The sequence below is a fragment of the Alternaria ethzedia genome (genome assembly GCF_023757985.1).
Source record: "Alternaria ethzedia strain BMP 0044 chromosome Unknown scaffold_23, whole genome shotgun sequence".
In the NCBI taxonomy this organism is placed as follows: Eukaryota; Fungi; Ascomycota; class Dothideomycetes; order Pleosporales; family Pleosporaceae; genus Alternaria; species Alternaria ethzedia.
The window spans coordinates 250,658-264,621 of record NW_026056216.1 but is presented as its reverse complement, the minus strand read 5'-3'; the positions used below and the strand labels follow the sequence as shown (position 1 = coordinate 264,621).

At 54.6% G+C, this 13,964-nt stretch overlaps 5 protein-coding genes across 5 annotated transcripts; 4 read left to right on the top strand and 1 right to left on the bottom strand.

Moving 5' to 3' along the window:
- Positions 1 to 159: 159 nt before the first annotated feature.
- J4E87_007925 (uncharacterized protein) lies at positions 160 to 913 on the top strand (the record flags this gene model as incomplete). Its single annotated transcript, XM_049379518.1, has 2 exons — positions 160 to 531; positions 863 to 913. The coding sequence occupies 2 exons, from the start codon at positions 160 to 162 to the stop codon at positions 911 to 913; spliced, it is 423 nt and encodes a 140-aa protein (XP_049230746.1).
- Positions 914 to 979: 66 nt separating this feature from the next.
- J4E87_007924 (uncharacterized protein) lies at positions 980 to 3,806 on the bottom strand (the record flags this gene model as incomplete). Its single annotated transcript, XM_049379517.1, has 4 exons — positions 980 to 2,583; positions 2,648 to 3,275; positions 3,321 to 3,718; positions 3,782 to 3,806. The coding sequence occupies 4 exons, from the start codon at positions 3,804 to 3,806 to the stop codon at positions 980 to 982; spliced, it is 2,655 nt and encodes an 884-aa protein (XP_049230745.1).
- Positions 3,807 to 5,603: 1,797 nt separating this feature from the next.
- On the top strand, positions 5,604 to 6,719 carry J4E87_007923 (uncharacterized protein; the record flags this gene model as incomplete). The annotated part of the gene is made up of 3 exons (XM_049379516.1): positions 5,604 to 5,826; positions 5,877 to 5,959; positions 6,036 to 6,719. The coding sequence occupies 3 exons, from the start codon at positions 5,604 to 5,606 to the stop codon at positions 6,717 to 6,719; spliced, it is 990 nt and encodes a 329-aa protein (XP_049230744.1).
- A 904-nt stretch (positions 6,720 to 7,623) lies between these two features.
- J4E87_007922 (uncharacterized protein) lies at positions 7,624 to 9,470 on the top strand (the record flags this gene model as incomplete). The annotated part of the gene is made up of 2 exons (XM_049379515.1): positions 7,624 to 7,893; positions 7,977 to 9,470. 2 exons carry the CDS (start codon positions 7,624 to 7,626, stop codon positions 9,468 to 9,470), a joined length of 1,764 nt encoding a protein of 587 aa, XP_049230743.1.
- A 741-nt stretch (positions 9,471 to 10,211) lies between these two features.
- J4E87_007921 (uncharacterized protein) lies at positions 10,212 to 13,964 on the top strand (the record flags this gene model as incomplete). Its single annotated transcript, XM_049379514.1, has 1 exon — positions 10,212 to 13,964. The coding sequence occupies one exon, from the start codon at positions 10,212 to 10,214 to the stop codon at positions 13,962 to 13,964; it is 3,753 nt and encodes a 1,250-aa protein (XP_049230742.1).

The following is a 13,964-nucleotide window of genomic DNA, read 5'->3' as shown; positions in this document are numbered from 1 at the left end:
CGTCGCCCTTTCTATGACCCTCGAACACAGCCTTGGCCCCAAAGAAGCACGCTACCGTTCTCTTTTCAACGCTTTCTCGATACTCGGATCCTCTTGGTGATGCGCATGAAAAAGGCATCTGCTCGCATCCGAAGCCTGGACGCTGTCGTCAATATCAAAATGACTACCTTCAACAAGCTGCAAGCCGAGCACACAGCCACATCGTCATCTTATGACAATGCTATCAGGACAGCCGATGAACTTGTGAAGGCCAACAAGAAAAAGCTCGACGCAGCCGCGGCGCTCCACGACAAGTATGTCGCAGCCAACGACCTCGCGAATGTCTACCACGAGAAGTTTATCACAGAACAGACGTCGAGGACCACCGACAAGCAGATTGCGGATACCAGATACATGGAATTAGAGCAGTCGAAGGACGCAGCCAACGAGCTTGCGGAGGTCAACTACACCAAATACAGGGCCGCATACGACAAACTCCGCAAGAGCAATGCAACTGTCTCTACGTCCGTGAACGAAGCCAACAACACTACGGTGAAAACCAAATTGACCCTTGCTAGCTTCGTCAATGGGATGTACACGAATATCCTGTTTCCCAACTGCAAAGAACACGATTCACTCGGGGCATCGTTCGAGGCTTACTATGAGCGTGCATCGCGTGAGGAAGCGGATGCGTTTACTCTTACTCAATGGCAACGCCTGATAGACTTTGTTTGTGCGATGACCAGGGACCGAAAAGACTGCATTGTGGGTTTCAATGCATACGTCGAGTCCAACAGTCGCCTAAAGGACCACATCGTGGCTATGTGTTCGAAAGCCTACGTACACATGCATACATCGCAAAACTATCGCACAACAAAACCAGACTCCATTTTCGCGGGCCTACCGCCCATCGTGGGTATCATATCTGAACTGAACGGACGCATGAAAGCAAACCCTGGGTATACACCCGATCTCACTACCATTTCCATACCCCATTTGCCTACTTCTCCACCTTCGCGACCTTCTTCTCTCTCTTCACCTTCTTCTCTTTCTTCTCTTTCTTCAAGTTCGGATCAAGCCCGCATTCCAGAAGGGAAGCCAGAATAGGTCCCTTGCACTGTTCCCTCGCCACGCCAACCTTGCGCTCCAGCTCAGCGCGCAGCAGCGTCATGGAATTATCCTGCAGCTCAGGAGTGCAGAGTTGCTTGTACGACGCCTTGATCTCTGCTATGTGAAATGCGATAGCTTGTCTGCCAATCTCCAACAACGCTATCTTCTTGGCTTTCCACGCGGCTTCAAACTTGTCGACCATTTGGTCGTAGGGACTGTTATCTCCGCATATGCGCGCTTCCAGTGTCTGCATCTGCACCTCTTTCATGGTCAACTTGCCTGTCGGTTTTGCCTTTAATGTGGCAGTGTAGACCGGTTTCATTTTTTGGGGAAAGAAGTCACCGTTGCCGTCTTCAGTAAGACGTCCTCGGAACAGCCGAAGGAATATCATGAGGTCTTTGCCGACAACATCATACATGTTGTAGAGTTGCGGTTTCTTGTCGTCAAGGTTCGCTACGAAATTCTTGCTGTCGAGCTGTTCGGCGGCAACGTGAAGGGCTTCCAGGAAGTCGTCCACGACTCCTTCTAGCTGGTATGCAAGGCTACCCAGCCTGGAGGGTGCTTCTGCGATTAGCTCCTTGAACAGCGGGTCGAGCGTCTTCTGGACAGCACGCAGAAGCGTAATGTTCCAACTGCAATTCGGCTGTCCCTTTGTCCGGTGGTTGCCTAGCTTGTTCAAGTAGCACCGTACGGCGTTGCCATGCAACCTTCGCCAAACATTGTTGATGTTATGGTGACCTTCGTTCTTCCAATCGCCGACTCCGTTTCTCATGCTCTCAATCCTCGGAAGGATGAGTTCATTTTCGAAAACATCGAGGAAGACTTCGAGCGGCTTCAACAATTTGGATGCGAATTCTTCAAAGTTGAACCTGGGCCCTGTCTGCACCGGCCCGGAAGTCGTGCTGCAAGCGAGCTCGATATAGCTGAAGAGCTCGGGTAGTGTTCGCCTGTAAAAGCGAAGAAGATCTTTCTGCAGCCGTTCATTGGCGATAGCGGCGAGTTCCCTGCATAGACTGGGGATCTGGGTGGACTCAACGGACAGCGGCAGATGCTCGTCGGTGTACTGGTGGTAGCCCTCGACATGCTCCATGTAGTCTTTTGCCGAAGTCGTCATAACTGTCAAATTTCCGTTCTGCTTTGCGAATCTTTCCCTCAGCCTGTCGCTGATGCGACGACCTCGTTCTCGGGCACATATTTCGTTCTCTTCGAGGGTCATGAAAGCGATCTCGCGGGCGCAGTGGTCTCTTTGCGCATAGTCTGTTGGCGCGTAGCTGTCCTTCTTTCTCCGAGTTTCTGCTTTACGTTCGGCTAGCCAGTCGAGATCAGCTTTCTCATGTTGGTCGAATGATGCATCTTTGCGATCCGATGGGTTCAGATTGGACTCTCCCATTGTCAAGGCGATGATGATGCGTTGATCGGGTCTCCTTGTAGTACGGTCATTAATTAAGTGGTCAAGAAACGCGCTATCGCCAGCTCTCGTGATTTCTTCAGCGACTATGACTACTTTGCAGTCCTGAAGATATCGGTTCGCTTTTGTTTCACGGTCCTATCAACACACGGTTAGCTTGAGCGATGTCAACCTGGGAAGGGCACAAGCTTGCCTTGTTGATGTCCTGTAGTCCGGGGCAGTCGCCGATTGAGTAGCGAATCCGAAAGTCACCAAAGACCTCAATCCTCTCTACGAGCGCAGAGGGGTTGAAGCCAAGTTTGGTGTCGTCCATCTTGGCTTGATCGTCGCTGAATTGCGCGAGCTCTCTCCGCAGCTCCGTCACGTTGGTAGCGTAGATACCCTGTGCGGACATGTTGGCGATCTTCTGGCGCCGGTCCTCAGCCCACTTGACGCATTGGCCAAACGCATCCTTTTGCTTCGCTACTGATGAGAATTTGTGCGAATTGACATCATATCCTAGGAATGTCCAAGTAGATTCGTTCGATGCGAATTCTGGAATGTCGCTGAACAGATTCTGAAGCGCACGTAGACTGTCTTGGCCTTGATCGTCAAGCTCTATGGGCCCTTCCACGCATCTTTTTAGGTTCGCTACAAGATTGGCAAGATGCTGTTGTACTGAATCTCGACAGTCGATCTTGCCGGAAAGCTCCAGTCTCACCTCGTAGGGTGTTTGTATGTGCGCTCGACGTGGTGAATATACAATTGGAATGCGGGTTGTTGCCACGCCGCTTGCCCCCTAGAAAAGTTAGATGACGTGATGCTTTGGGGAGGTCGTGCTTACCGATCTTGCAATCCCATCGATGCCCAAGATAGCATCTATCAATTTCGACTTCCCCTGCCCAGTCTTGCCGACGACTGCCACACGCTCGGGTTCGCTTTGGTACTCGTCCATCACCTCGTTGAGTTTGGGTCTGAGACTTGCGGCTAGTTGCGGGTCCTTGTCTGGCTTAACAGCTAGGATGAAGTCTTGTGGAATCTCCAGGCAAGCCCTCTCGGCTTTCATAAATTCATCATCGTAGGCGAGTAGATCGGGCAACGTTTCCGTTGCTGGATCGTGACGAACAAAGTCCTTCGTATTACCCTTAAGATATTCTTGATATCCTGCTATTCTCCGTTCTACCCGCCGTTTTGCGGATGGGCGTACTGCCTTTGACTTGGCTGGCTGTGCTTGCTCGGAAGCTGTAGTGGTCAGTGTCTGCACAGTGGCCGGTCTTGGATAGCACCTTAAGATGTGATACTCACCTGGTCTTTTCTTCGGGTTCACCATGTTGGCCCGAGAGGTGCTTGGTTGGAGAACAGACGCCACCATCTCAGATGGTTCAAGGCGTTACGATCGCGACTGTGGAGGTCTACTATTACTGCAACGAGGAGTTAGCAATGTGTGCGGGAGGACAGATGTCGCACGCTCTGCACATGCTATATAGGTAAATATCCGTGCAAGAAAAAGCTTTGGCTGCAGCGGCACATGATGCGATGAGCAAACGCTGTCTGAGACAATACATGTTTATTGCCGTAGATGTTTGACTTGTTGGTCCTATTGCAGATATCGAGCAATGCTTCCATCGTGCATGAACCAGTCTTGTCGTCTCAAATGTCTTGCCGGTCGATTTGTCCCAGACGTTGTCGTGACACCAAGGCCGGAATGCTTGTATGGCACGCTCGTTCGCGCGCACAGCCTCGCGCACGGCTAATGACAGGTGACAGAACTTTAAAACTTCCCGCACGGTTCGGCATGGCAGAGAGGAAAGGGAACATGAGAATACATACCGGAAGCGAGTGTGATTTTAAAAGCAGCAGATTCCTTTGCTGTGCCGCTCGCGATGCTAGGGAAGGAATGATATGTGCGCGCCGATGGTCCGGAGGGGTTGAAAGCGATTTGTCGCTGATAAGACGCGTCGCGCATGCACCCAGGCGGCGTAGTACTTGGCGTGCGTGCAAAGATGGTCGCGATGAAGGAAATGTGGGACGCGCCCGGTGTGTTATAGAATCTGACGTGCGATTGCCGCGAAAAAGAAAGCAACGGTGTGGAGGGGAAACCTGGAAGAGGTGGTCGCAAGGTTCTGCGCGTCGAGATACACGGTCGCACTTTCTAGCTGCAAGCAACACCAGGTACTAGCAGGAGACGAAACGGTACGAAGGCAAGTGCGCTTCTCTACCTTGGGGTTAAGGGGTTTCAAATACTCCACCCTCGGTATCCTCTAATGAAAATGACATCAATTTCTTCGCCGTTAGACGATGGCAACACAGCGCGAACCCCCAGCGCGTTCTCCCGGCCGTGCGCTAAACCCTGGTCTCAAACTCAATGCGATCAACATGCCGCGTGCAGATGGCAGTGAAGACACCCGTTCAGCGGTCGTCCAGGTGAATATCCCAATGGCCCGATTCTAGAGGAAGTGAGATTGGATCACCTAGGCAACATCCCACGCCATGTTGCAATGGGTGAGTTCGAGATTGCCGGCCAATACTTGTATCCTGTCCGCTAGTGAAGCCCCGAAAGTTTCTTCAATGTCGAATGTGACAGCTTCTTATCGAACTCGAACCGTTTGCCTAGCAACCGTTGAGTGCATCCTCTCGTGAAGACGCTTGGAGTGAGTGAAAGCGTCGCGACCAGCAGCATGCATCGACGTTGCTGCCGCTGCTGCAAAGAGCTCGGGCCAAGGAACGCGAGCGGAGCTTCGGTCGGCCCGGGCATAGCGCGCTTTGTGGTATCATTTCCAGAAACTTCTGCCTCGAGCTCCCCTCTACATAATTCGCATGAACACCTCGACTCCTTCAACATTCTGCACCTGCGCCTTGATTCGTCGCTTGTAGAGACCCGTTCCAGGTTGAGCGCTACAATTTGTAAGTATTCACCACCCTTTACCAATCCTAGAATGATGAGACACAAGCTGGCACCAGTCTGAGAAGACTTGTACTCTTTATATGCGGATCAGCTGCTTAGACTTACGAGTCGCCCTCTGACAATCTCCCACTACACGTGTTTTTCTACATGGTATGAGAGGCCGAAGCTAACAAATTCCTGACAGAGTTTGAATCGAGATCGAGCGCGCCGCCGAATATCACCATGGTACTCCACAACCCGAACAACTGGCATTGGGTCAATAAGGATGTGTCAGGATGGACGCGCGAGTACCTTGACAAGGAGCTCACGCAAATATCGGCGGAGCAGGATGGCGTCACAGCCAAGATCGACAAGGTCGTTAGCATGGATGGAGACGTAGACGTGAGCCAACGCAAAGGCAAAGTGATCACCATCTTCGACGTGAAGCTGAAGCTCGAATACTCAGGTACGTCCTTTCCCAGCTGCCTTTCTTGGTCGCGCTGACTCGGTCGGCAGGCAAGAACAAAGAGGGCGAAGAGGCTAGCGGCACCATTACCGTCCCGGAAGTCGCTCACGACACGGAGGAAGACGAGTATGTCGTATGTTCCCTTCGCTGGCACCTCCCTTCGTTCTCCGCATCCGCCAGTGTACACAGTCACTAACATCTCGCCACAGTTTGAGGTAGATGTCTATTCCGACGAAGCGAGCAAACAACCCGTAAAGGACCTAGTACGATCCAAGATCCTACCGCAACTGCGAACAAGTTTCACAGGGCTTGCGCCAGCGGTCATGGCGGAACACGGAAAGGATATCCAACACGCGCCAGGTGCGAACCCCGGTAGCGGCTTCTCGGCCCCAAAGGTATACTCGAGCTCAAGCGTGAACAAGTCCACCTCACAGGCGGAGGCATCTGGCTCTCAAAAGAGCAGCTCTGGCGCTGTTGTCAACGTGACTACCATCACCGACAGCACAGAGTTCCGCACCGACGCTGCGAACCTGTACCAGACCTTCACGGACCCCCAGCGCATCGCTGCGTTTACACGAGCACCTCCAAAGAACTTCACAGGCGCAAAGCCCGGCGGTACCTTTGAGCTCTTCGGTGGCAACGTCAGTGGAGAGTTCACCGAGCTCCAAGAACCCACACACATCGTCCAGAAATGGCGACTTGCGCAATGGCCTGCGGGACACTACTCGACACTGTCGATATGGTTTGATCAAAACGATGTTGATGCCGTGACGGTTATGAGGGTCGAGTGGAAGGGTGTACCAGTTGGTCAGGAGGAGCCCACTAAGACCAACTGGGACCAGTACTACGTGCGCAGTATCAAGACGACCTTCGGCTTCGGTACAGTATTGTAGATGAGCGTCCACCTCGAATTGCATCCCAGCATGACATGGAGTAAGAGGCGTTGGAGGACTTGACGATTGCATACGAAGTGACGGATACGAATACACAACGATTGTAATGGCATGAGCCCAATGAGATATGTTCTGAACAACGATTCCGACCCATCGCGTGATGTCCCCTTTCCTTGACATGGAATTACAAGCCGTCTTATACAATGATTACACCGAAATGACTTCTGACGCGGCGCCGAAGACATGAAGCTGACCGGTGATGTTCGGTTAAACGGTGCTACCTACCTGCCCATATAGGATTAGATAGTCTGCCACTATCGCCATGACCGCTATCAAGCCATGCAAGCTTGCACAAGCTCTTGCCAATGCGCGCTTGGACGGAATAGCGGGGTAGCTTTTCGTAGCGTCTCACTCAATTGACAAGGTAACAAGCTCCGGTCAGATTGATGGACTCTGTCCGCACGTATGGGCCGTATCGCATTTTGTATATGTAGATCGCATGGAACCAATCCATTGAACGCGTATAACTCTAGCGATGGCTGCTCTAAAAGACATACTCCAAAGAGGCTTCGCCCATCGCGCGTCGCGAAAAGCAAACCGCAAGTACCGAGCTACACCATGACGTCGCCGGTACGAGCAACAGGCTACGCGGATAGCCACGACCCCGGCCTCCGGGACCGAGATGAGCAACTTCTTAGCCTACATGGGAAGGTGAGAGTTGGCTATCGCGACGACTGCGGGCCTTTCTAGTCGGACCTGCATAAGCTTCCAGAATAAAAAGTGAAAGTGCTCGTCATGCTGCTCTTTCTCTGTTTACCTTCGCTCTTTCCCACTCACTCAACCATCGAGTCGGACAGGAATAGCTCGTCGCCTCACCAAGACAAGACTTGGAACAGAACCGACGATGAAGAGCGCGACAGGAAAGCTTCTCGCCGCGCCTTTGTTGGCTGCGGGTGCTCTTGCGCAATTCGTACCTGCGCCAAAGGATCTTATTACTAAAGAGGGCTATGCGAATGTCAGTGTACGGTACAAGGAGGTACCTGCTGGCATCTGCGAGCTTGACCCGAGTGTAAAGAGCTACAGTGGTTATGCAGATGTGGCTGAGGACCAGCATATCTTTTGGTGGTTCTTCGAGGCGCGCAATCAGGACCCGACTGATGCGCCGTTGACAGTGGTAAGTTAGATGACTTTCGGATACAACTCCAAATCCCACGAGCTCCTTCCTAACATCATGGAATCATACTGACATTGTAACAGTGGATCAATGGAGGCCCAGGCTCCAGCTCCATGATCGGTCTTTTCCAGGAATTGGGACCATGTGGTATTGGTCCAGACATGAAGCCGTTCAACAATCCGTACTCGTGGACGAATGCAAGCAACATGCTGTTCATCGATCAACCAACAGACGTCGGGTTCTCGTACTCTATTCCTATCCCCGGCTACAGCGACGGCAGCACCATCGTTCAGCTGCCGAACGCGACCTGCCCAGACTACGCTGAGAACTATGGAACTTGCGGAACATACTCCAAGCCAGACCACACCCTGACCGCCAACAGCACCGAGAGCGCGGCGCCAAACATGTGGAAGACACTACAAGGATTCATGGGCGCATTCCCCCAGTACTCGCGCAACGGCTTTAGCTTCACCACCGAGAGCTACGGCGGCCACTATGCACCCGTCTTCAACGCCTACTTCCTCGACCAAAACGCGAAGAACATCAGCGGCGCACAAAAGATCGAGCTCGAGAACGTGCTGATTGGTAATGGGTGGTTCGATCCACTTGTCCAGTACCAGGCCTACTACAACTACTCCGTCTTCCCTGGCAACACGTACGACTACGACCCATACAACGACACAGTCAAGGCTGAGTGGTACAACAACCTCTACGGTCCTGGAAACTGCGTAGACCGTACCAAGCAGTGCTACGAGACGGGAATCAACTCGGTCTGTGCCGCCGCAGATGACTTTTGCTACTCCAAGGTCGAAAACCTCTACGACATCTACAGCGGACGCGACGAGTACGACATGAGGTTCTTGACGCCTGACCCGTTCCCCTACGACTACTTCAGGGATTATCTGAACCTGCCGGAGGTGCAGCAAGCGGTTGGCGCGTTCCAGAACTTCTCATCGAGTGCCAGCACGGTCTCTGCGGCATTTGGCAACACGGGTGATGACGACCGTCCATCTGGCACCATCGCTGCTTGCCAGAAATTGCTCGATGCTGGCGTTCAGGTTATGCTGTACTACGGCGACGCCGACTACAACTGCAACTGGCTCGGTGGTCAGGTCGTCGCAGACATGATCAACGCGACTGGCTACTCCGAGGCTGGATTTACCAACATTACCACCAGCGACGGCATCGTGCACGGCCAAGTTAAGCAGGCAGGACTTTTCTCTTTCCTCCGCATCTATGAGTCCGGCCACGAGGTACCTTTCTACCAACCTCTTGCGTCGCTTGAGATCTTCGAGCGCGCGCTTAAGCAAGTCGACATCGCGACTGGTAAGGAGGAGTTAGACGCGGATTACTTGAGTGTGGGCACACCGACAAGTGACTACAGAGAGGGCAATGCCACGATCCAGTTCGAGGTGACGCCGGCCAATGCGACATACAACACGGCGCTCAACGGACCGGACCCAGAGCCTACCTGGGCGGCTGGTGAGGAAGTTGCGAAGCGGGCGGAACTAAGGAAGCGGAATGTTGGGAGGTTTGGCAGGCCGAAGATGTCGAGGGGCGGCAAGAGGGCTGCTTAGTGAGATGTTGGGAGGGTAGAATCGGCTCTAATGCATCTTCACATGAACGTTGAATAAAAAAGCACATGTCATGCCATGGTCTTATCACTCGTCTAGGCCTATAGTGGGGTTTGTAGTATCGACGAGCTCCAACGTCATCAGCGTCCGATTGTCAATCATCGACTCTGCAGTGAAGCAAGCTCATGCATCCTTTTGCTTGATCAGCGCATAGCAGCTGTGTGGGACCGAGCGCTCGCGGGTTCAGAAAGTCTACGCGAAGCCGTTGCAAGAGCGTTCCAGTTGTCGGAGTGGGGAGGTGGTGGTGCGGGAAGACCCCTGCTAGCGGGCGTGTCGCATGAACCTTGGTGTTGGGAGAGGAGGTCGCATCAGCATTCACGGCCAGCCACGACGGAGCAGTTCCACGACGACGACGCGCCCCTCCCTCTGGCTACACGAGACGGCCACGACACTCGGCACTTGGCTGCCCTGCTCTCCCACCGCAACGCCGCAATTGACGCCGTCGCGCCTCACCCGCTAGCGTTCCGAGGCTGTACCACGCCGGAACCCTTCACCAACTTTTGCAACCAGCGGCCCTTCGCCCCAACGACGCCGCGGCACGCTTCTCCCCACCCGGTCATGGTGCGCTTCGGTGCATGGCCTCGCTGAGAGGCACGACAACCGCCCGAACCAGCGCCGCCCGGCATCGACTCTGCGTGCTAGACGCAGCGCGACAGCGGCCGCGCGGCGACACGAAACACAACCATGGCGCCGTCCGGGACGTCGATGTTCTCCAAGCTCAGGCCCGGCCATGCGAAGCGCAATGCCTCGAGTCTGGCCTCGCCCGAGCCCGTCCCCAGCCCCAGTCCCGCCGCACCTCCACTGCCCTCGCCGGCGCAGACCACCGAGCACTTCTCCTCGCCGCGCTTCAACGACAATGCCAGCTACACCTCGGGCTCGCCCATATCGCCCTACCCGCCCCAACTGCCCCCCATCGCACGCGTCGCCTCCAAGCTGGACAAGGCGGCCTCGCCTGGAAGCTCCCAGTATACCGCCAGTCAACACTCGGGGAGCACTGGGGGGAGCAGCAGTAAGATGGCGCAGGATCGCAGCTTGCTCTCCCCGCCCCAGCGGACACAGGACCACTTCTCCCCCGCCTATGAGAACAAGCCCCTCTCTGCGCGCTCACATAGTGGAGGCTCTCCCTTGCCACAGAGGACAGAACCCGCCCCGTCGTCTGAGACGCCTCCCCAGTCATCCTCCCACCTGGCGCCCTCTGTCATCTCTCCCGGCTATTCCAACTTCTCCAAGTCGCAGACGTCGCTGCTGAGTGGCATCAGTGACAAACTCACAGGCAGTTCCAAGGGCACTTCGACCCCGACGGCAGCCCCCAGCAAGTCAAGATCGAGACTGACTCTGCGCAACCCCATGTCGCTCCTCATGCGACGCAGGTCTGGACAGACCTTGGATCCTCTCGCGGATGAATCGCTCGTGACCCAGCGCTCGCCATCGAACGTTCCCCCCATGCCCGACAACTACGACCCCAGTATCCGCGGAAAGATCGTACACGACTTCAACGCGCCGAGACTGAACAGAGGCTACTCCTACAACACTGCGGCAGAAGGAGCGGAAGGACAGCAGGAGATTGGTCGTGCTAGCCCGCCAAAGATAGACAAGGAGCATACACCAGTGTTCCGTGAGCACTTTGACGACGACACTAGCTACGAGCAGTCGCAAGCCGCTATACGCGCAGAGCAACTGGTGAACAAAGACTTCCTCGCAAGGAACTCCGTACAGTTTCCCCCACCTGAACGCTCAGCTCCTCCCCCGCCGCAACCCAAGAACTCGCCGCCGCCGCCGCCGCCTCCTCCTCCACCGCAGTCGTCCCCATTGCCTCCCCCACAAACGTCTCCACTGCCTCGACCGTCATTCCAAGGATTCGACAGCGGCTCCTCAGTCTTATCGCCCGTACAAGAGTCGGAGAATCCGCTAGATGTATCTACAGATGTTACCCCGCGGAAAAGAAAGTCGACAAAGTCGCCACCACCGCCCGCGCGCTCGAGAGCCACTTCCGTCTCCGACCCGTCGTTTCAGCCAGCCGGGCTACCTGCGCATTTTAGCAGTCGAGCGTCCAGGTTCAGTTTTCAGATATCAGGTCAAACAGATTCTGCGCAAGAGAAGCTGCTCGAGGAGCGACACAAGGCAAAGGAGGCGGAGAAGAAGCAGGCGCGGATTTCTACCAATTCGGTCGAAGACGAGTACGACGACTACGGCATGGACGATTACGACGATATGGATGGCGGGTTCGACGAAGAAATACCGATGCTGGGTGAGGAGGACGAGTTTGGAGGTGGACTGGGAGACCAAACCCTTGACTCTGGCATGAACACCTTCGACTTCTCATCTCTGTCGCTACAGCAGAATAAGAGTCATACCGCTAGTCCGATGAACCAGATGCAGACACCCGTCGACATGAACGGAAACCCTATTGGATTTGCGATGTCGCAGGAGATGCTCCAGCAATATCAGATGTTGATGATGGGCGGTCAGCTGAATGATCAGAATGCAATGAACCCTCAAGCGCAAGGGTTAGGCTTGACAACTTCTCAAAACGAGCCTCCTGAATCATTCCCGGATGAATCACCCGAGACATCAGATAACGCCGTTCCTTCGGATGCAAAACAACAGAGCTTCGGCAATATCGACTTGGGCGACGACTTCGACTTTGACGACGGGCTTATCGGCGACCAAGACGACATTGAGCCTACAGAGTTTGACGAAAATGTCTTCGACGACCCCAACGGACCGTTATATGAGAGGAAGGTCAAATTTGCCGAGGACGAGCAAGCCCCTGCCGCTCATCAGCCTCGTGCCTACGATGTCTTGAGTTCGGAAACAGGCTATGAGGCGGACGACGATACTGTGTCGAAGCACCTAGAGAAGTCTTCGCCCACGCTCGCACACAAGACTTCAATCGCCCAGCAGCGACCCGTGCCCAGTTTTGAGAATCTCAGCGCATATCACAGTGCTCTCGCTGATGCAGCAACACGCGCTGAGGCTGCTGGCCGGTTTACGAGGAAAGCGAGTGTGGATGTCGGTCAACCCAGCTTCGATGCTGACGACCAGTCCTCACTCAGCAACTCCCGGCCTAGTCTTGTCCCTGACGATGGTCGCTTCAGTGTAGACACCATCAGCTTCCCACAAGACGATGATGTTTACGGTATGAGCTCTGGCTTTGTGAACGACGACTACGACTACAGTGATTTCGACTCAGCAATGGAAGACGACCCCATCATCGCCGAGGCGAACGCTGAAGCCTTGGCTTACGATGACGAGGGATTCTACGGACAAGAGTTTGGGTTCTATGCTTCTGCAGTCGGCGAGTCACCGAGCGCTTGGGGTGGCTTCTTCGGACCATCTGGGATGGGTTTGGGTCGCACAGTCAGCGGTCGCAACGCCGTAAGAGAGCCGAATCTTACGCCCATCACTGAGCGCAGCGAATACAGCACTCGCAATTCGTTCATCAGTCTCAACCACTTCCGCGACGGAAATCAGCCAATGTCTAGCCCTGGCCTGGCACAACTCGCTCGTATGAGCCCGTATGGCTTCCCCGGAAACGAGGAGGAAGACATGAGTCTCGATACTCTGCTGAAGCTACGGAAAGGTGCCTTTGGCGGAAGTGTTGCCAGCCTTCCTGTGAGTGCGGCTAACAGCCCACGCAACTCTTCTCCTATGGGCATGCAGTTCGTACCACGAGCATCAAGCCCCGTCGGCAACCGCATGAAGGAGCACCCTTCTAGCTCACTCGAAAGCTCCTACTCTTCCAAGAACATTTCGTCCGACTACCACAACGACGACAACGAAGACGAGGAAGACGACGACGGCCTCATGGACGCCGTCAACGGCGTATACGAGTCCGGCCGCTCCAGCTCAGACTCCTACTCCGGCAACGACCGCCCCGAAAGCCCCACTCTCACATCCAGCGACTACAACAGCCTCTCCAGCCCAACCGGCTACGGCGTAGGAAACGAAGCACCCCTCCTCCCTCCCATCTCAGAACTCTACGCCCAACACAACATGACCCTAGCCATGTCCCCCGGCGGCCTCTCCGCAACCTCACCCTCCAACATCTCCCTCCCCGTCTCCCCCTTCCCTATGCCGCTCTCCTCGCCCTTCCTCCCCCAACACGTAAACCGACCGCCCAACCCACCTTCAATCGACACATCCCTGTCGTCGCCTTCCGCGCCCACGGTTTCTACGACTGGTCAAACGCGCAGACAGAGTATGGGACTTAGTCCTATTAGTAACTCTAGTCCTATTACGCCGAATGGTGGTAATGGTGGGAGTGGATGGAATAGAGGGCATAGTCGCAAGGGGAGTGCGGCTGATAGCGTGACGTATGTGAGGGAACATGATGAAGCTGGAGAAGGCAGATGGGTGTTGGAGAGGAGGCGCACGGCGGAGAGTGGCGAGTTGGAGTTGATTGGTAGGGAGATTGTTGAGGGCGGGAGGATATAA